This window comes from Ctenopharyngodon idella, chromosome 16, assembly GCF_019924925.1.
Source record: "Ctenopharyngodon idella isolate HZGC_01 chromosome 16, HZGC01, whole genome shotgun sequence".
NCBI lineage: Eukaryota > Metazoa > Chordata > Actinopteri > Cypriniformes > Xenocyprididae > Ctenopharyngodon > Ctenopharyngodon idella.
Window position 1 is genome coordinate 4809522 of NC_067235.1, and position 22577 is coordinate 4832098.

The 22577-nt window shown below is 36.0% G+C and overlaps 1 protein-coding gene across 2 annotated transcripts; it reads left to right on the forward strand.

Moving 5' to 3' along the window:
• Nucleotides 1-1788: 1788 nt before the first annotated feature.
• On the forward strand, nt 1789-21171 carry elovl4a (ELOVL fatty acid elongase 4a). 2 transcript variants are annotated; one of them, XM_051866326.1, is made up of 7 exons: nt 1789-2069; nt 2633-2723; nt 5274-5461; nt 9802-9882; nt 13761-13932; nt 14229-14356; nt 18947-21171. In XM_051866326.1, exons 2-7 carry the CDS (start codon nt 2657-2659, stop codon nt 19256-19258), a joined length of 948 nt encoding a protein of 315 aa, XP_051722286.1. In that variant the 5' UTR covers nt 1789-2069; nt 2633-2656; the 3' UTR covers nt 19259-21171. The 2 variants fall into 2 exon arrangements, with proteins under 2 accessions (XP_051722286.1, XP_051722285.1); XM_051866325.1 differs by having other exon boundaries at nt 1790-2023.
• The last annotated feature ends 1406 nt before the right edge of the window (nt 21172-22577 follow it).

A 22577-nucleotide genomic window follows, 5' to 3' on the forward strand; every position in this document is an offset into this window, starting at 1 on the left:
GAAGATATTTTCTTTTACAGAAATCACTTTTTAGGGACTACAACAAACAGCTGGTAGGGACTACAACGAGCTTCTTCCTGGGTTAGTGACATCACAAATATCAAAAACTTTGATTAAACCACACCCCCAAGAACACACAACAAAGGGGGTGAGGCCATGTTGGGCTGCTTTAGAGAAGAGGAAGAGTTGTTGTAGTAGAGTGTTGTTGCCATGCCGTCATTTTATGCCGGACTGCTTCACAAACAAAGGTTAATTCAACGCTGCACAAAAGATTAACATGACGGCACATGCTAGTCGATGAGTTGAATCAACTCCACAACAACTACATAAATTTATCCACTAACCATTCAGAAACCTCCAGTTTCATTCTAAAAGTTGTAACTTCTTCCTGAGTCTCTCCATCAGTGTCCGACTCCGGTTTGAACAATGTAAGGCTGAACACCGTTACTGACAATCCTCATTTTGGCTGCGTGAGATTCTCCAGCTTTGTTGTTGTTGAGCAACTGAAGTGTGAGCTGTTAAAGCTCCGCCCTCTTCTGGAAAGCGGACGGGAGCAGCAGCTCATTTGCATTTAAAGGGACACACACAAAAGCACTGTGTTTTTGCTTACACTCAAATAGGGGCAAATTTAACAAGCTATAATAAATGATCTGTGGAGTATTTTGAGCTGAAACTTCACAGACACATTCTGGGGACACCAGATACTTATATTACATCTTGTAAAAGGGGCATTATAGGTCACCTTTAAACAAAAACTCACTTAATTTTGATATTTTTCCCCCAGAAAACAAGACATAATATCTTATGGCATTTTACTACTTTAGTAAATACATCTTGATTTAAGATTTTTTAGATATTTGGACTGGAAACAAGACAAAAATACTAAGTATTTTTTAAATACTAAATAAATACTAAAATACTAAGCAGTATAAAATGAAACTTCTTTCATTGTCGCCTGACTCGCCTCCCCCAGTTTTGAGGTTTTCAAGCAAGGCTGTGCTCCTGAAGTTGGCTGTGAGGTTGAGCTGGGCAGATGTAAAAAATGTTTGTTGCCCTTCTTAGTTTTATTCTAGGAGCTGAGATATGATTATGCTCCCGGGCGGCCCAGTTTCTCCCATTCTATATAGGGGCTAAGTCTCCAGGGGCTACAGCCTTGCTACCAACTAATTTTCAACTTTAATAGGAAATTGATGGCTAAAGCAGCAAATTAATTAATGAAACAAATGAAACGTTAATTTATGCAGGGTGCCTTTTACATTTTGGAAAGATGATTTTTACACAAGTACAATTTTATAAAAACTTTAACCTTGTATTGGAGAAAATGTCTTAAAGTGCTAATAAAGTGTACCAAATGAATGAGCTAAATGCTAAATTATTATGCTGGGATGATGGGGTAGAACATTTCAGTCAAAATGGCTTCTGTTCTCGCTAGTAGCCTATTCAAGAATTAACTAGTACAATAAATATTTAATTTTGTTTAATTAGGGTATTTAAAAGTAAATGACCACAGTCTGTGTTATGTGAGGGTGGATATGTTTATGTAATGCTTGACGAATTTTGTTAAACATGAAAACACAACAGTTTGGATCAACTTGCCTCTTCTGAAAACTTAAAAGATGTTAATCGCAGTTAAAGTGCCCAGATTAAAACAGTAAGCCTATCCAATATACTAGTCACTAGTGTTTTATCGAACCTCGCATCACCAAATATTAAGGGCTGAGTAGAGAGAGATTCAAGGTTTTAATATCAAGAGAATTGCACCTGTTTTGGCGCATGCGCAGTTGAGCATCCTCCTCATTCATTGCTGTCTGAGTCTAGGGGAGCGACCCGAGAGCCGCAGTGATGCCAGTAACCCTCTAGGATGCTCCACACGCGGATGCTTTTATTACCGTCTGTTTTAGCCACAGGCCTTTGAGCAGATCCGGATAAATCCGGGACGAAGGTGTTATTCCACAGCACGGAATAACAGGATCGCGCGACCTTGCGCTGAATGTCATTAGAAAGGGATTTTAATCTCGCTACGGTAAGAAGGGAAATCATCATTACCGCATGCGCTCACGATGCCAAATGTGAGTTTAATGTGAAGCCTATGATATTGTTATGTATTTTGGGGGTATAAGAGCGAATAGACTGTAACCGCAGGGATATGTGGCGTTTGCCGCATCGCAACGTTTGCTCGATTGATCCCTGATGTTGGATTGCATCTCTTGATGTTAACCTGTCGTCGTTTAGTTGAACTAGTAAAAGCCTTCTTGGTTCTTCTAATGGTGATCGTGACGCTGATTTGGGAGAGGCTGTGATGGCGTTTGATATGCAAAGACATTTTTGACCGAAACCTTCATATACTGTAGGCCTATTCAGTCAAGGATGCAAGTGAATCTCTTCATGAATAATGTGTCATTATTACCATTGCAATTCGGATCGTGTCGAGCAGATCTTTGCTGACACGTGCTGTTCTGGTCTTTGTGCTGAATTACACCCCACCTCCCCATCATAATAAAGCCCTTTCCCATCCCCACCATCGCTGGAATAAACCCTTCCCCAAACAACACACCATCATTGATTGTATTAAAGCATGGCCACATGGTGTTTTTTACCACTGCACCAACATATCTTTCTTCTGTGTTCTCAGACCATTAAGATTTGAGTCTCAGCGATGGATATTTTAAAGCATATAATCAACGACACTGTGGAGTTCTACAGATGGAGTCTCACTATTGCAGGTAACTGGTCTTGACTTCACTGACCTGAGTGGGATACATGATATCATGGCAGCACTCCCATTAAATAAAGCCGGGAGCAGAAGAGGCACCAGCTCTGACGTGTGATTAGATTTTGACCCATGAGACATGCACAGCGACTGCAGGTGAACAAGAGCAGAGTTCAACGAATATAAATGTTGGAAATTATAGGCTACAATGCTGGAAATTATCGATTGGACTAGAAGTAGAATAGATACAGCACCTGTCAAAAATTTGGAAACATAATTTGTTAATGTTTTTGAAAGAAGTCTCTTATGTTCACCAAGGCTTAGTTTATTTCAGCAAAAATACAGTAAAACTGTAATATTGTGAAATATTACTACAATTTAAAATAATTGTTTTCTATTTTAATACATTTAAAAATGTAATTTATTCCTCCAGCATCATTACTCCAGTCTTCAGTGTCACATGATCATTCAGAAATCATTCTAATATGACGACCTGCTGCTCAAGAAATACTTCTGATTATTATATATTAATATTAAAAGCATTGTTTTTGCTGCTTCATATTTTTGTGGAAACATAGATACCATTCATACATTTGTGGTAAGATTAAAAAAGAGAGAAATTAATACTTTTATTTATCAAGGATGCATTAAATTGATCAAAAGTGACAGTGAAGACTTCCCATTTAGTAATTTCTATTTAATAAATGCTTTAATAAATTCAAATAAATGCTGTCCAACTTTTTATTCATCACAGAATCCTGAAAATAAGTGTTGTTTCCACAAAAAAATGAAGCAGCACAACTGTTTTCAACTCTGATAATAAATCAGAAATGTTTCTTGAGCAGCAAATCAGCATATTAGAATGATTTCTGAAGGATCATGTGACACTGAAGACTGGAATATATATTCATATATATTAAAATAGAAAGCAGTTATTTGAAATTGTAATAATATTTCACAATATTTCTGTTTTTACTGTATTTTTGATTAAATAAATGCAGGCTTGGTCAAGTAATCTTCAGCGCTTTTCACAATACAGATTGTTTCAAAGCAGCTTCATAGTGATAATAGGAAAATTAATGGACATTAATTAATTAATGCTTAGTGAGCAGAAGAGACTTCTTTCAAAATCATAAAAAAATTGTAATGTTTCCAAATATTTGACAGGTATACTGTATCCTAGACACAGTTTCCATGCGATACACCACAAAAGTTGCGTTTCCCCATTTTTAAATGTCATAAATGTATTTACACAAAATCAAAAAACATTTTATCACACTCCTGAATGCTTCATTTTGGACAAGTTTCTTTATTTCTTTAGTTATTTAACTAACAAAAAGAAAATCCATCACAGCTCTGTAGATTTCACTGAAGCGCTGAGAATTTTACTTTATTTTACCAGCAGTTTTTTTAAGCCGGATTCAGACTGTACGATTTTGGCCGTCTGAAACAAATTTCGTGAATCCTAAAAGATTCCTCGGATCCTAGGCCAAAATCTGAAGTCTTGGATCCTCAGTTTGACATGTTCACCGACAGCCGATTAATCAAAAACCAATAGGAGCACTGAACCTGATGACGCAGTTAGTGAGACAACAACAAACCACCACATGCTCCACACACATCGTCTTCGTTTTTTTCTAGTTTTCTTTTCAGGAGAAGCCATGATCAAAATTAACGCTAGAGATTGTTTTTGTTTGCTAGCCACCATTTCTGTCCGCATGTAAATGCAGTTCACAGTCACCGAACGTGTCATGGATTGATGATCCAGACGAGTGTTCTTGTTTGCATCCGTTTTTAACTCATCTTCACTGCTGTACAGTCTGACATGAATGACAGCTGAGATCCCACAGCGGGATCATGTTCGTACAGTCTGACGAGAAACAGTCATAAAGGACTATTATAAATCGTACAGTGTGTACCCGGGTTTAGGATGGGTTGAAAAGACAAACTGATCGAATACTTGTGAATGTAAACACACCTCCATTCACTACACAGGAAAGGGAAACATTTTTTGTATTCGCCAGTCAGGGTTTTTATTGTTAAGTGAAACTAAAACTATTAAAGCTGAAATAAAGTAAAATATAAATATTAGTTGAAAAAATTAAATGAAAATGAGAAATGTTACCTTGGCAATAAACTGAAATAAGTTTAAAATTATCAACTGGAAATAAATAAAAACTAAAACTGAAATAAAAATAAATTAAACTTAAATAGCAATATTTAAAAAAAAAAAAAAAAAAAAAACGAACATAAAAGCACATAACGACAAAAAAATTAACATGAAAACTAAAAATATAAAACTAAAAGCTAATTCAAAATATTAATAAAACTATAATAAAAACTAAAATAACACCATTGCCATATAAAAGTTTTGCATTTTATCCATTTGAAAAATTAGCAGAGATATTATAATGTAAATTTAACAAGTATCACATTGATTTACTTTTTACTTGAAAAAAAAAATATTTTGCCAGGAAACAGGAAAATCTGATACCAGTGCAATTTATGGACATTTGTAGATTACAGATAAAGCCCAGTAATGGGATTTGATGTGTGTTTGTAGACAAGCGTGTGGAGAAATGGCCTTTGATGGACTCTCCTCTGCCCACGCTGGCTATCAGCTCCTCATACCTGCTGTTCCTCTGGCTGGGGCCGAAGTTCATGCAGGGCCGAGAGCCCTTCCAGCTGAGGAAGACCCTCATCGTCTACAACTTCAGCATGGTCATCCTCAACTTTTTCATTTTCAAAGAGGTGAGTTGACACGAACTGTCTGCTTCTCAGAAAACTGGTTCACTAGTGTTTGTTTCTATTTCATTGTTTTTTTGTTTGTTTGTTTGTTTTTAGCATATTTTTTATGGTTCATTTCATTTATCCTTTTTGAAAATGATAATTTGTATTTATATATGTTTCAGTTTAAAGGGTTAGTTCACCCAAAAATGAAAATTTCTGTCATTAATTACTCACCCTCATGTCGTTCCACACCCGTAAGACCTTTGTTCATCTTCAGAACACAAATTAAGATATTTTTGATGAAATCCGAGAGTTTTTTTTTTTTATCTCCCATTGAAATCAACGTAATTACCGTCATTTGAGGTCCAGAAAGCTACTAAAAACATATTTGAAAGAGTTCATGTGACTACAGTGGTTCAACCTTAATGTTATGAAGTGCCGAGAATACTTTTTGTGCGCAAAAACAAAACAAAAATAACTACTTTATTCAACAATCTCTTCTCTTCCCTGTCAGTCTCATATGCAGTTGATACAGTCCAGCGCTTCCAGGTTCTACATCAGAACGCCAGCTCAGTATTGGCCGACGCTGTTCACGTGATCAGCACGACGCATGCGTGTGATGCTGACGCAGGAGCCGGCCTATAATGAGCTGGTGTTCTGACGTAGAACCTGGAAGCGCTGGACGTAAACAGCGTAGCAGAAAGACATGGGAGAGAAGAATAACATTAAGGTTGAACCATTGTAGTCATGTGGACTTCTTTAAACAATGTCTTTTATACCTTTCTGGACCCTGAATGACGGTAATTACGTTGCTTTCTATGGGAGATTAAAAAAAAACCTCTCGGATTTCATCAAAAATATTTTAATTTGTGTTCTGAAGATGAACGAAGGTCTTACGGGTGTGGAACGACATGAGGGCGAGTATTTAATGACAGAACTTTCATTTTTGGGTGAACTAACCCTTTAAATCTGCCTATGATGAAAACACACCATAGTTTATTAGTAACTACATGGTCATCAATGCCAAACAACTGCAGTCTGTTAATGTGTTATGAATGTACCATTACCGCTGTGTTTAGCAGTAAATTGTAACCCCCATCTCTGTAACGTGTATGTTCAGTTTTGGTTTGGTTGTGTTCTGCTCCTGAGTTCCTAGTTAGTTTCCCCGGCTGTTAATTAGTTCCCACACTCCTGTTCTGTTTAACCTTGATTACTCCCTGTGTATTTATACCCTGAGTTTCCTCTGTTCAGTTGTTCGGTATCATTTGTGCTTGTTGATGTGGTGTTTTTTTTCTCCTGCGCTTCTATGTCCATATCTCCAGTATTTTCCTGTCCGTGCGTGTTGCTTACCACACCAGCCCTAACGCTCTCTGGGTGTTTATGATTCCGCAACATCAACTTCATTTGGACAGAATACACTGAAGTCAGGCTTGAGAAATTAATTAAATCAGCCAACATTGATTGAAATGTGAAAATTATTGTCATTTGCTGATGAGATTCTATTTAATCTTACTTTATATTGTAATGCACATTCATAGTTTTGGTTTATTGCTCTTTTTTTTTTTTTTTTTTTGCAAACTCTCATTTTTATTAACATACACATTTTTTTCACTGATATTGTTTGTCTTATGCTGCATCCCAATTTGCCTACTTATACTATGCCCTAGAAGTATGTACTGCTTTTGTGAAGAAAAAGTACATACTTTTGAGTGTGTAGCAGAAGAGTAGGGTTTGGGACAAGCTACTTCAACATAACCGCGTCTTTAACAAAACGCTCTGTTTCTTAGTTACGTGCATCCTGTCACCATTTAAACTGCCCTGTCAATCATCTTGTCACAGTTAAAGGGATAGTTCACCAAAAAATGAAAATTTGCTGTTCATTTACTCACCCTCAGGCCATCCAAGATGTAGGTGACTTTTTTCTTCAGTAGAACAGTAAAGAAGATTTTTTGCGGAAACTATGGTCCTCTGTGATTCACATAATGGAAGTCAAAGGGTGCCGTGACTTTGAGATATGCAGACAAAACAAAATTAATACCCACCGCTGCTGACAATACATTGAGGTCTTACAGTATGAAGCGAAACGATTGGTCAATACAAGAAACTGAACGTTATTTAAAAAAAGTCCTGAGCGCGAGCTTCCTGACACATAATGACGTATGAGCTGACGCTGTGTTTGTTTACTACAGAAAGGGAGGACACATGTGTTGTATTGTTCATCAAAATCGTACTTACCCAGGATGCTGCAACTGATATATGTGTGATCTCAATCAGGAAGATTGACTTTTCATAGATTCTCCTGCGCATATGTCATTATGCGTCAGGAAGCTCGCGCTGCAGACTGTTGTGAATGCACTCAGGACCGTTTGCCGAGGCTGTGGATTACAGGTAATAATGCTGTAAATAATGTTCAGTTTCTTGCATCGACCGATCGTTTCACTTCCTAAAGTAATAGTGCACCCAAAAATGAAAATTCTGTCAACATTTACTCACCCTCAAGTTGTTCCAAATCTGTATAAATTTCTTTGTTCTGCTGAACACAAAGGAAGATATTTTGAAGAATGTTTGTAAGCAGGCCACTTTGGGGCACCATTGACTTCCATTGTAGGAAAAAAGAAATACTATGGAAGTCAATGGTGCCCCAAAACTGTTCAGTTTCCCACATTCTTCAAAATATCTTCCTTTGTGTTCAACAGAACAAAAAAATTTATACAGGTTTGGAACAACTTGAGGGTGAGTAAATGATGACAGAATTTTCCTTTTTGGGTGAACTATCCCTTTAAGACCTCAATGAATCGTCAGGAGCTGCAGGTATTAATTTTGTTTTGTCTGCATATGCTTTTTTGAACCTCAAAGTCACGGCACCCATTGACTCCCATTATATGAATCACAGAGGCCCATGGTTTCAGCTAAAAATCTTCTTTACTGTTCTACTGAAGAAAAAAAAAAAGACACCTACATCTTGGATGACCTGAGGGTGAGTAAATGAACAGCAAATTTTCATTTTTGGGTGAACTATCACTTTAAAATCCTCCACATTCAATTTAATTTAATTCGCTACTGTATCAGAGACAAATGTAGAATGTGCCAGTCGTGGGTGTTTCATGCGGAGACTCTCGTGTGTTTGTTTGCATAATGATGCATTTAAAAGTTAATGGCCTAACGGATCTTTATAAAATTTCACAATGCTGTTGCAGATGTGGATAAAATTAAATAAATATATTTTCATCAAGTTAGATATTATTAATCACTCAAACCCTTATATCTAAAACTCTTAACAGTCGGTCTCGCACACCCGCCATGTTTGTAGTTTTTTAACAATTTTTATTCATGTTTGTAGTTCTAATCGAATCCTTGTCCAGTGCGCAATATTACTTATTAAAATAATTAATTGTGCATGGATCTGCACTTCGGATTTTAAGGCTATGTTCACACTGTCAGTCCAACTCTGATTCTGAATCTGATCTAAAATTATTGACGTCCACATTGTGTATCGCAACTTTTCAGGTCTGATTTGTGATCTGATTTTCCGGAATATCTGCATTGGTTTCTATGGCAATGACGTTGTGTTGGTAGGTATACGGCAAAAACAACAATAACAACCGCAGCATGGAGGGGTTTGCAATACAGATGTTGTCTTATTTACAACCTGACAATGAAGCCGCCGCCCTGGACTACTGCATCTTCTGAGGCAGCAGCAGAAACATAGGAGGCTGATATGAGCGGCTTAATTCTGTGCTGTCTCCGCCGGTCTCAAAACATATCTCCGTTATATTGTCATTTTCTGCTCGTCCAGCACTTTGCAACAACACGACCTTGTCTGACGTTTGTTTTACGTGGCATGAGAAAGTCACATGAACCATGCGAAATCCGATCAGAGCAGTCAGACTGAAATGGATTTCTAGAAATGAGATTTGAATTGGATTTCAAACCACATATGAATGTAGCTTGAAACGGATTTGTTAAAATCCCATTTCATGTGATTTTTGGCTGTTTACATGTGCTAAATCTGATCAGATTTCAATCGGATATGCACAAAAATCGGATTTGGACTTACAGTCTGAATGTAGCCTACAATTTGGGACACACTAATTCTAATTTTGAAAACTATTTATGATGGATAGTATGCGATGTGGGATGCAGCGTTAGTTTTTTATTCGGTAATCAATTTCATTAGTGAGACTAACTTTGCTAGATGTTGGTCTTAGTTTGCTCTCTCTTATGCATGAGGTGAAGAAACGAATGATTGGGAATTGTCTTTACACCAATCGCAGCTCAGACGAAACGTTTTTTACATCACATTCAGTGCCGTTCCCTCAATGAAATAGTCCAGATGTCATTTTTTACCTGTTCTATTCCAGCTCTTCCTTGCAGCACGGGCGGCCAACTACAGCTACATCTGCCAGCCCGTCGACTACTCAGATGATCCTAATGAAGTGAGGGTGAGTGTGCTTCCCAGATAGGATCACAGTGTCACCCGCTCTGAGCACTGAAACTGGACACGTAATTCTGCTCTCCAGTTACTGGACTAAAGCATGTTACCAGAGCGGGATAACCGGGGAGTTCGGTTTCACTCTGTGACTTCAGATCATCACATTCACAAACACCATCTGACTTTCTCAGATACTAGTGTATTTGTTTCAGCTAGGCTGTGCACCATTTTAAATGCAAGTGTAGTTTTTAATAATGCATTTTTCAGTATGAATTAACCATCATGTTATCATGAACACAACATATTGAGTATTTCAGAAAGATTAAATAATATTAATACATTTAAGCTGTATTTTACAATCAATGATTGACGGCTGTGTTGATATTTTTAAAGTTTAGAGAAATATATAAATATCAAGGCTCATAACTGTGTGAGGAGGACATGAATAATTGCAAAGAGCTGAATCTTTAGCCATATGCACTGAAAAAAGTGAAACTACTGCACTGTAAAAAATATTCCGTAGTTTTTACAAAATAATTTTGGCAGCTGTGGTTGCCAGAATAATTTTGTAAAAAATACAGAAAAAAACTGTAAACACATTTACAGAACAAACTGTCAATTTTACAGTATAAAACTGTAATTTACAAACATACAAACAGAAAATTTGAATGTAAACAAGTAAATTCAACAATGCACACTACTAGTAAAATCTGTTTTTACCTTTAACATATACTGACAACCACCATAATAATGCAGGTGGTAAAAGAGAAAGCCACATGAAGAATCAGAGTTCATCACGAGTAGCTTTTCCACTGGCTGAAGTATATACTAATGTAAAGAGGGTGCAAAGAGTCATTCACGCAAACGCAAAACACCATCATGGTAACCCACAACACTTACATAATGCAATAAACATTCATTAAACAACAGAAGATGTAACATAAAACCCTAATGTACATAACTGATAACAAAAACTATTAAGAAACATGATTTTTTAAACAAAATACTTTCAAATGTGGAGTGTCACACAGGGAATTGTGGGAATATCAGTTTACAGTTTTTGACTGTAAATTATACATTGATTTGTTCTTTTTTACTTCTAAAAATTGTAAAATTTACAGCATTTTACTGTGAAAATTACATAAAATGTCTGGTAAGAGCTTTTACAGTTTTTCCCTGTATATAGTACTGGAACTTACTGTTAACCTATTTACATTTTTTTTCCGTAACGTTTTTACAATATTTTACTGTTAAAATCACATTCATTTTTTACAGTGTGTCATTTATTTAAAGTGCATTTCATATTGGTCTAATTGAAAATCATGGTTTCATAGTTAATTTAACTTTTGTTTACAGTAAATTAAGTTATAAAAAGCCAAAAATAATTATACTGACCTGCGTTAAGTAACATTTTGGCTTGTGTCTAAAGAAAATGTATTGATTAATTATGGTACACTGAATAAATGGAAAAACACAGATCCAATTTACTCATATTATTTGTGATCTACGGAACAAAATTGTGTTTCTCTTCTAAACGTTTTTGCTTCCAATTAATGGAATTCTGTAAACTGTGCAATCTACTCGTCACAACTGGTAAAACAAGAAGAAGAGCAAGGGATCTATTAGCAGCTATAAAACTTTAATCATAACAAAAACAAAGACGATAATCCATTCAGCAGGACCCGCTACTGCTTTGTAACACAAGACAACTCTGAACAAAGAGTGAACCAAACTGAAGGTTTAAATACATGAGATAATGAGAACTGAACAAGAAACAGGTGGCAAACATAATCAGTGACCATGGGAACAAATGAGAACATAATTAGAAAAAATGACAACAAAGTAAAACTGGAACTAAACGGAACGGGAAACTAGGAGAAAAAAACGGAATGAAATAATTGAGTCTCTAAACACAAAGAACCAAAACCGTGACACTATTAGAAATAGTTAATTAATTTAAAATTTTAATATCAAAATATAAAGGGTTAACTCACCCAAATTCTGTCCTTAATTACGCACACTTGTGTCGTTTAAAACCCGTAAGACTTTCGTTCACCTTCAGAACACAAATGAAGATCTTTTGGATGAAATCTGAGAGCTTTCTGTCCCTCCATAGACAACCTACGCAACTACCACTTTCAAGTTCCAGAAAGGTTTTTAAGACATTAAGTAATCCATGTGACCCAGTGGTTAAACGTCAGTATTATGAAGCGACGCGAGTGCTTTGTTTGTGCAAAACAAACATAATTTACCACTTTATTATATACAAATTATTAATGTCCAGCGCGTTCACAAGAGCACCATGACACGTGTTGTGTTGATGCGAGAGCAGACGTTGCGTGAACACGCGTTGGAGATTAATATAGTGGTAAATTATGTTTTTTTGCACAAACAAAGCACTCGCATCGCTTTGAGTCACATGGAGTACTTTAATTAGAGATGCACCGATGTATCGGCTAACAATCGGTATCGGCAGAGATTGTATATTATAGGGAGATGAGAGGGTCTGTATCTCTTTCCATTGGAGAAAGCGTAACGGCTAACTTAATCAAATGCGGCACCTCTCAGCCTATTGTGTAATGGCAGTGACATCAGTCGCAACATTCCCTAGTCTGCCTTCTCCTAAAAAAATACATTTTTATCAAGATAAAATCTACATATAGTTCCCAACAAAAGTATTGTTTAGTGTAAAACATGCTGAAGATTAGCAAACAGGCTGTTGATTAATTAAATGATTAGCTATTTCCCCACAAAAGCTGTTTAATCAGCATAGTGAAGCCTCTCATCCATTGACATCCATTCAAAAAACAGAGGCCAGGGGCAGAGTGTTAGCATTAGCCGTTACGCTTTTTTGGCTAAGGGTTGCAGGCTTGCCTTCCAGTGGCTTTGGCATCGGCCGATAAAAGCTATTATTATCACTATTGGCCATCGGCTGATTGTTTAAAAACTGCCGATGGTCAGGGCCCATTATATCCTGTCAATCAAAAGGGTGCGGAAAGACGAGTTCAGACTGCAACTCATTCATACTGTGTGTGAAGAAAATCATTAGTGTTGAATTTTAACGCATTAACAGTTTAAAAATAGTGACGTTAAAGCAGGCTCTTTTTGACCCTATGAATCACCCGTAGTTCAAGCCAGGGTTGCCAGGTCTGCGTTTTTTGTTTTTTTTTTCCTACATCAAATATTATTTGTAGCACCTCCCATCCAATATTCGCAAAAAGATTTTCAGTTTTTATTTGAGTGTAATTATTATATCTGAAAATAAACAGCAGCTGAATATAATACCTCTGCTGTTAATTGTAACCTCTAATATTGTAGTGTACCAAATGAGAGTGTTCCCTGTATATTTTGCAGCATTATTTGGGAGAGATTTTTTTTTCCTTAAGAAAAAACAAACTATCGGTATCGGCCGATATCATTCTGAATAATCGGCTCTTGGTATCGGCAGAGAAATTTAGTATCGGTGCATCTCTAACTTTAATGATGTCTTTACTACCTTTCTGGGGCTTGAAAGTGGTAGTTGCGTAGGCTGTCAGTGGAGGAACAGAAAGCTCTCAGATTTCATTAAAAAGATCTTAATTTGTGTTCTGAAAATGAATGAAAGACTTAAGGGTTTCGAATGACATAAATGATAACAGAATTTTCATTTTTAGGTGAACTAACACTTTAAGCTTTGAAGCGAACCATAAATATAATTTAAGAAAAACTAATATGGCTGTAACAAAGTATTTTTGGTCCAAAGTATCATTTTTTTTTTCAGTGTTTTTTACAAAGAGACTAAAAGTTACTTTAATACTCTATAAATGATACTTAAGTAAGGACACTTTTAATAATAAATACCGCAGTTCCTCACATCTTCTCTTGTATGCTGTTCTCTTGTGATGGCAGGTGGCAGCAGCCTTGTGGTGGTATTTTATTTCTAAAGGTGTGGAGTACCTCGACACTGTGTTTTTCATCTTGCGTAAGAAGTTCAACCATATCAGCTTCCTGCATGTCTATCACCACTGCACCATGTTCACTCTGTGGTGGATTGGCATCAAATGGGTCGCCGGTGGACAGTGTAAGTAATAAATACACAGGCACCACACACAGGAATAGAAAAATCCCTCAAGTCGTTACAAAAACATATTGAACATTTTTCAGTAGAACACAAATGAGAAATACAGACCATGTGTGTCAAGCTCCGAAAAGAACAACACCATAGAAGATGTACACACTGTTTGATTCATGACATGCGCTATATTACAAGTGTTCTCATACAACAAATCTATCAGAATAACAGATTGAATTTGAAGATGTACTGATAATCTTCCACTCATATGAAATGGACTGAGTGTGCATTTATTTCTTTTGCAGCATTCTTCGGGGCTCATATGAACGCAGCCATCCATGTCTTGATGTACTTATATTATGGGCTGGCCGCATTTGGTCCGAAAATACAGAAATATCTGTGGTGGAAGAAATATCTGACAATCATCCAAATGGTAAATGGTCACGTTTTACAAGCATGTGTGAAAAAACAATGGCACGTTTGAGAATGATGTGGAATACAAGGTTAATTCTTCAGTTAGGGCAACTTTAGAAAAAGATTCTAGTTAGGACAGATTATAATATTATTTTATATAGGGTCTCTTCAATTACTTTATCCAAATTTTTATTGTCAAATTTCCAGAATTTCTCTTTTTTTCTTCACTCGATTATTCTTTTCTTGATTATAATTTTAGAGTATTATAACTTCCCCTTTGTAATATATTTATTAAGTGTTTTTCATTTTTTCCCTAAGAAATGAAAAGATACATATTTTCCATTTATTTGATATTTATAGTATGCACACAATTTATTAAAAAAATGTCTTCAATGCTCCTGTCATTACCATCACAGTATAAAGCATTTTATACAACAATTCAGTTTTTCCAAAAACATTTAAGCAGAGTAACTGTTTAAACATCAGAAATGCCATTGATTTTAACCTTAGTAGCTTTATAATGTTTGACATGTGACTAATCACTCATTCCAGGACACATGATAAATGTATTAATAGATGAAACATACACTACTGTTCAAAAGTTTGGGTGTTTTTTTTAATTATTATTATTTATTATTTATTCAGTGATTAATTATTTTATTCAGTAAGGGTACAGTGAATTGTTGTAAAGACATTTATAATGTTACAAAAGATTTCTAATTCAAGTAAATGCTGTTCTTTTGAACTTTCTGTTCATCAAAGAATCCTGAGCAAAAATGTATCACGGTTTCTACGAAAATATCAAGCAGCACAACAGTTTTCAACATTGATAATAGTAAGAAATACTTCTTGAGCAGCAAATCATCATATTAGAATGATTTCTGAAGGATCATGTGACACTGAAGACTGGAGTAATGATGCCGGCATGGTCTGAAGATGATCTGAGGCAAATTTGGTGAAAATTGGACCAGTGGTCCAGAAGGAGTTTGAAAAAGTAGATTTTCAAAGAAATTCAAAATGGCGGACAGCAAGTTCGACCGTATATGACATAATTGTTATCATTGTTCTCTGTATGTCTCAAGAAATCTATAAACAACAGTTCCATTAAAATAGGCAAAATTAATCAAAATCTATTAGCATTTTTTGAAATTTCATTATAAGTTTTGACCAGAAAGTGGAGCTGTTCCGAAACTTTTTGAGTACCTTTAGTTTCATAATGATACGCTAATGTGATTATAAAATACGGCATTTTGTGACAAAATTCAAAATGGCTGACACCCGAAATGGCCAATATGGGAAAATTGGGTATCACTCGACTTGATATGCAGCACTGAATCAAAATAGACCAGTTTTAGTTTTTTGGGCAAACTGTTCAGAAGTTATAAGCAAAAATAGCCATATTTCATAACTCGTGACCAGTAGGTGGTGCTGTGCCAAAACGCTGCATGTAGCCTCTAGTCTAACTTTTGTTGACGCATACCAAGACTCCTTTCAATACGCTAAAGCGTTGCGGTGAAATATCCTTGCATCCATTTTAACAGGCTCTTCATCAGATTCGTTCACATGTTTTTCGAGAATGATTGGGTTTATCAAAAAGCTTTTAAAGTCACCCTGTGGTGAAAATCAAGTTTTTAATGTTGTTTATATGTCCATGTGGTGTTTTTAATATGCTTTAAGACAAACCATGTGCAAATTCATAAGTCTACACCATTGCTGAGTATTTTATCCTTAAAACTGCAGTGAAAAAAAGACCCGCGGTTTGAAATCGCTGGTGTTTCTGATGTCACAAACTACCTTGTAACCAATCACGTGAGCGTGCTGGCAGGCTTTAGCATATCATTAACCATGACCACTCTGAAGCAGAGGAGTCTCAAAAGAAGGTTATCCCGGTATATTTTTCTGTTGATATAAAAAAATTGGGTAGATTTGGCAATATAGCAGGTGTATGATGTACACAACGATGAACTAAATGCCTTTCTCCACCGACATTAAGGTGTTCAAAGCATTTGTAAGGAAATTGATTTTTAGAAGGCAGCTGTCTGACTCATGAATGTGAACATGGTTTGTGTAACATTAGCAACACATTATTAGCAGCTCTTTGATAGTGTAGTCAAGCAAAGGGCTAATCATATTAATTACCGTTACGTGTCTGGCATTGTAAAAAGTGATACCATTGTGCAGCGTTTACCTGAACGCTTTATTTGCGTTTGGTGAACACTTTGTAATCTGTATTCACATTAGATTTTTAAAGCAATACAATATATATAGGCCTATATATATAGGCCTACATATATATATATATATATATATATATATATAAATGCCCCTGGCTAGGGACATTCTAAAATGCTTAACGTGAAAAACGCTTAACGTGACTTAATGTACAAAGACAGTGATATTAAAAGACCAAACTCCGTGAACATCATAATAAACCATACTGTACAGCAAAGCAGATGAGCCAAGAATATGAACGCAATGTGTTTATTTACATGCTAAGTGTTTTCCTCCCATAGAAAACCGTTAAAGAAAAAGCTTAACGTAACTTAATGTAGCCTAAGTGATATTAAAAGATCAAATTCTGCACAAACCAATTTTTCTGTATAGTATGCTTTATTAGTATAGTGTTTAATAAGTTTGGTATTTTAATGTCACTGTCTTAGTACATTAAGCCACGTTAAGTGTTTTCTTCTGGGCTCATCTGCTTTTCTGTACATAGTATGCTTTATTAGTATGGTGTTCACTAAGTTTGGTCTGTTAATAACACTGTCTTAGTAAATTAAGCCACGTTAAGCGTTTTAGAATGTCCCAGTGGCGATATCATTTTCAACTGATTAACATTATGAAAACTGGTAAAACCTTTAGGAACTTCAAAAGATAAAACAGCGAATTATTATTTCCAATAATTCCAAACTATGTTCATTTTCCCGATTGAATTGTTACATAGGTTGCAAAAGTGCATTCTGCAAACAGTAAGGCAGAGATCCGTGTTGCATTTGTTGGAACTCATCGCTGATGGCAGATTTAGTCACACAAATAGTACAAGTGGCTTGTGAAGAAACAAAGACTGGCTGTATGACACTTTCATTGAAGCAGAATTTCGCTGTGGAGATCGCTAAACTCCAGCGCACATGTTTGTTTTCAGATTATCAGCGCTTCTTCCGCATTTAGAGGGAGCGCGTGCACAGAGTTGCCAGATTAAGTAAAACACCGGAAAAACAGTATATCTTTGTAAGGGAAAAGCTCTATTTGGGGGATTTAAGCTCTTTGCATCTGGCAACCACAGGCATATCCCAAAGAAAAAACACGTTTTCAGGATAAATAACGAGCGGGCCAATAATACGGGACTTTAATAACTTTTTGCCAGCATAGTCTGAAGATGATCCGAGCCAATTTTGTTGAAAATCGGATGAATGTCTACGACAAGTTCGAAAAAAGTAGTTATTTTGGAAATTCAAAAAAAAAAAAAAAAAAATGGTTAAAGAGTTAGTTCACCCAAAAATGAAAATAATGTAATTTATTACTCACCCTCATGTTGTTCTCCACCCCTAAGACCTTCATTCATCTTCAGAACACAAATTAAGATATTTTTGATTAAATCCGATGAATCAGTGAGGCCTGAATTCAAAGCAATGACATTTACTCTCTCAAGATCCAGAAAGGTACTAAAATCATATTTAAAACAGTTCATGTGAGTTCAGTGGTTCTAGAGTTGTAGAGCTTTACGAATCGAATCAGTGACTCAGATCTCCTATCAAACGGCTAAACTGCTGAAATCACGTGACTTTGGCGCTCCGAGTCACTGATTCGATTCGTAAAGCTCCGAAGCAGTGTTTTGAAATCGGCCCATCACTATATTGTTGAAAAGTCGTTATTTAGTTTTTTTGGTGCACAAAAATATTCTCGTCGCTTTATAATATTAATATTGAACCACTGTACTCACATGAACTGATTTAAATATGTTTTTAGTACCTTTATGGATCTTGAGAGAGGAAATGTCATTGCTGTCTATAGAGGCCTCACTGAGCCATCGGATTTAAACAAAAATATCTTAATTTGTGTTCCGAAGATCAACGAAGGTCTTACGGGTGTGGAACGGCACGAGGGTGAGTAATAAATGACATTATTTTCAACTAACCCTTTAAGTATAAATGCAAATTTGAACAGTTGGTGGCACTAGAAGGATTGGGTTAGAGACTCCAAAATTGCTGTGGTTAATGTTGAGACTGTCCTCTATCTGTGTGCCAAATTTCATAATATCCCGCAAACGGTTCTATGGACTGCCAGAGACTCAATAGTGGAAGAAGAAAACTAACAGATAGAATAGATGCCTTCGCACCTTCAGTGCTTGGCCCCAAAATATATTCCCATTCAATATAGTTCTTTTAAATTATAATACTATTTCACAATATTACTGTTTTTACTGTATTTTTGATCAAAGATAATGCACTTTGGTGAGCATAAGAGACCAAACTTTTGAACAGTATAGAACAACTTTGAAGAAGTTTCATTTTTCAGTATTCTAGTCAAAAGTGCCACTAATTGAAAATCAGTCGTGACTAAACCGATGATCAAACCGATGTATCTTTGTATCTTTTATCTTCTTCCGCAGATCCAGTTTCACGTCACCATTGGCCACACGGCTTTGTCGCTGTACTCTGACTGCCCGTTCCCGAAGTGGATGCACTGGTGTCTGATTGGATACGCCCTCACCTTCATCATCCTCTTCGGCAATTTCTATTACCAGACGTACCGTCGACAGCCCCGCCGCGAGGCCGCATCCAAACCCGGCAAAGCCCTTCATAACGGAGCCTCTAATGGAGCCCTGATCTCTAGTAATGGAAACGCTGCCAAGATGGACGAGAAGCCGGCAGTGGGTGAGAGCGGGAGAAGAAAGAGGAAGGGCAGAGCAAAGCGCGAATGAAACGGAGGAGAGGGAAGCAGACACGGCCAGACCTCCGTTCACGAGAGACCGCGCTGAAAGATTGATCAGCTCAGATCAATCCCAAATTGTTACGACCAAACAGTATGGCCACTTTCTGCTGCAGAGAGGGAGAAATACGAGCCTAGATGTAGAGAGACTGAACAATATGATATCTTTCCATATCGCCCTCCTTAAGTTTAGTACATTATTCTATGTATCTGCCTTTTTTACATCGCTGTTCTAATGCCAGAAAAGACCCGTGTCTCATCAGTGTACAATGATTATACGAAAGACTCGACAATATCAGATGGGTTTTTCATCATTTGTTGTAGTGGGGTCCAAAAGTTCTGCTATTTTGCAACACAAAATGTTTCTTCACTAACTGTATTATCAGCACGATCTGATCTAGATCCTGACGTTGATGTTGTCCAGCATGATTTGAGATGATCCAAAGAGCTTCAATGGTAGAAGAAAATCGCTCATTTGATTAGTCACATAGAAATAGTGCATATTTTTTCTTCATTTTACAGACTTTTGGACCCCACTTTATATCATTTATTTGTAAAACATATTCATGTGTTTGTTTATTTGAAACTTTTGTATTTCATGTAAGTTGTGTGTTGTTTAGCCATTGGCAGGATATATTACCAACAGCACTGTTCTTTGAAACATAGATCATGTGGAACTGCTTATTTCATCTTCTTTCAAAAGTAGGGGTGCAACTTACCAAGGCCATTGACTGATAATATACAGTAGTGTGCAAAAGTGATGTCCGGCCTTGGAAAATTGACATCTTCACCCTTTATTCAAATATTGTTAAAAATGCGTTCAAGATTTTGTAAGCATATTGAGTAGTTGTGCTCTGAGTCAATTGTTTTATTTGTGATGATAACGCAATGAATCATGCCAAATTGTGCAGACATAATTTTTGGCCGGCCAGGCTGTCATACAAAGAAATTATGAACATGCAAACACAAGAAAACCAATGGAATATTAATAACTGAATATGTTGTAGTCAATGTATGATTTTTTCCTGTGAGCTTTTTGTTTTTCTATGCATTTTTTTGCATTGTAAAATAGCAACTGTAGCTGTAGTTGTAGCTGTTTTTTTTTGCCAAATAATTTTGTCAGATAAATACCTTAACAAAGTTTAGTGTTTTGTTCTTCCTTCATATATATTTTTTTAAATATATAAAATATTTTCCTCACATTTTGATGGTTCAATTGGACTTGTAGGGTCATTAAAAACAAATATCCCTTCCGGACATCACTTTTAACCACTACTATATCATATATATATTTATATATATATAAATTTCTGTTGTCTGTTGTCTTAAAACAGTGTTCACAATCAAATCTCTCATCTAGAAATGAAATCACGCATTGTAACATGTAACATGAATGATAGGAAAGATAAATACCAGTTGCAATACAGTGTTTTTGTGGCCTGGCATAGAAAATACTGACTGAAAAGGATAAAATATCTGCTTCCATTATCAGCCGATTCAGACCAATACTGATCATTTAAAACCTGGACTGATATCATACATCCTTATGAATACTTTTTGATATCACAGGGTTATCATCAAGCATCTCACAATATAAGATAGCTTTTAGTTTTCATTGGGAAATAACAACATCACATAAGCTGAAAATGGGATTGGGAAATATGTTTGTAGCTGCAATATTGCATTGTGCGTAAATAAAGTCTTGAGCTCCCTGTCATTAGTTTTGAATAGTTCCTAAAATATATCATTTGTTTTGTCTTGAATTTTTTATAATGTTGTATATTCGGTGCAATTTTGTACATTGTGCTTTTGAAGACGCAATAGTCATCAACTACTCATTTTCTTTTCAAATGACAGATATACATTGCTGTATATAATAATAAAATAAATGGCAATGCATAGTCATTGTTATCTGACGTTTCATTTCCCAAAAGCCTCTTTCTCACTCGTGAGCAGGAAATAAAGTGGCTGGAATGACATTTCAAACAGCACCCTGCTGTGTAACATCTGGTAATTAACATTTTACTGATTTTTGTGTAAATGTTGTTATTATGACTACTTATTATTTAAGAGACTACATGGAACGTGTTCTTTTAAGAAAAAAATAGACACTTTATATTAAGTGTCTAACATTTAAATTAGGCTAATCATTTGATACAATGCACTTATTGTGCACATATTATATTTGTACTTGCATTATATTTATACTTATATTTAAAAGAAATACCTGCATGTAATTACAGCTGCAATTCATTTATATAATGTCATCTATAATTATATGGTTGACTCTTCTCTTACACCTATACCCATACCACCAAACCTGTCCCTAACCTTAGGTCTACCCGTATTCCACCTCAAAAATGTTTTTATTATTAATGAAGTAAGTGTAGTAACCTACTTAAAAACCCCTAATATAAAGTGGGACCAAATAAATTGTCACTATTTAAAGAACTATTTAAAGTCGGTATTAAATGGAAGTTGCGGTCATCTTTTCCCTATTGTGACAGAATCCGAGTGAAATGGCTTCTCGAACAAGAGCAAATGAAGGGTGGGACTTGATTTTGTGGTTTGCTATTGGTGGATCTCATGTGAGTGACAGGTTGCCCCGCCCTCGCACCAGTAAACATATCATTAGAGAAGAGATGTTGCTGAAATTATAATAAATAGGCAACAGCAATATTCCAATATTCCAAAAAAAAAACAAAAAAAACAATAATTGTCGATTTCATAGTGACTTTAAGTGATCTGCAAAAAACTAACTTTTTTTTTTTTTTTACAAATGAAAAAAAATTACATAAAAACTAACCAAAGATCAGTGTGTTCTTTTGTATCTTTTCTGCTTTGTGGCTTCATTCAATAGTATGTGATGTTTTTCTTTTCTTTTCCCAGTGGAGACCTCTTCTGTTCAACCGCAGTAGCACAAGCGGCCTCTCCTCTCCATCTGTTCTGTTTCCGGTGTGATTTCCAGAGACACGCCAGTGTAGTGCTGCTCCGCCCCTTCAGTCATTCACAGACCACCGGGGTCTCAGAGGACCAATCAGAGCGCTGCCTCTCCTCCTCCTCTTCCTCAGCAAAGACAAAGGTTTCCATGGTAACGGTACACACCTGTTTTAAATGCAGGCTTGTCTCTCTGACTGATGGGATTCACCATCTGCTCTTCTAACATCATGTATTCCTAATAATGATTTTTTGATGCGATGCATTAATACTACACATTTCGTTTCAGCTGTTATCAAAAGAAATGGGAGTATGACAGTAAAAATTCTAGTATTAATGAGTCATTCCATGAAAGTAATGCCATTAAAGTCATT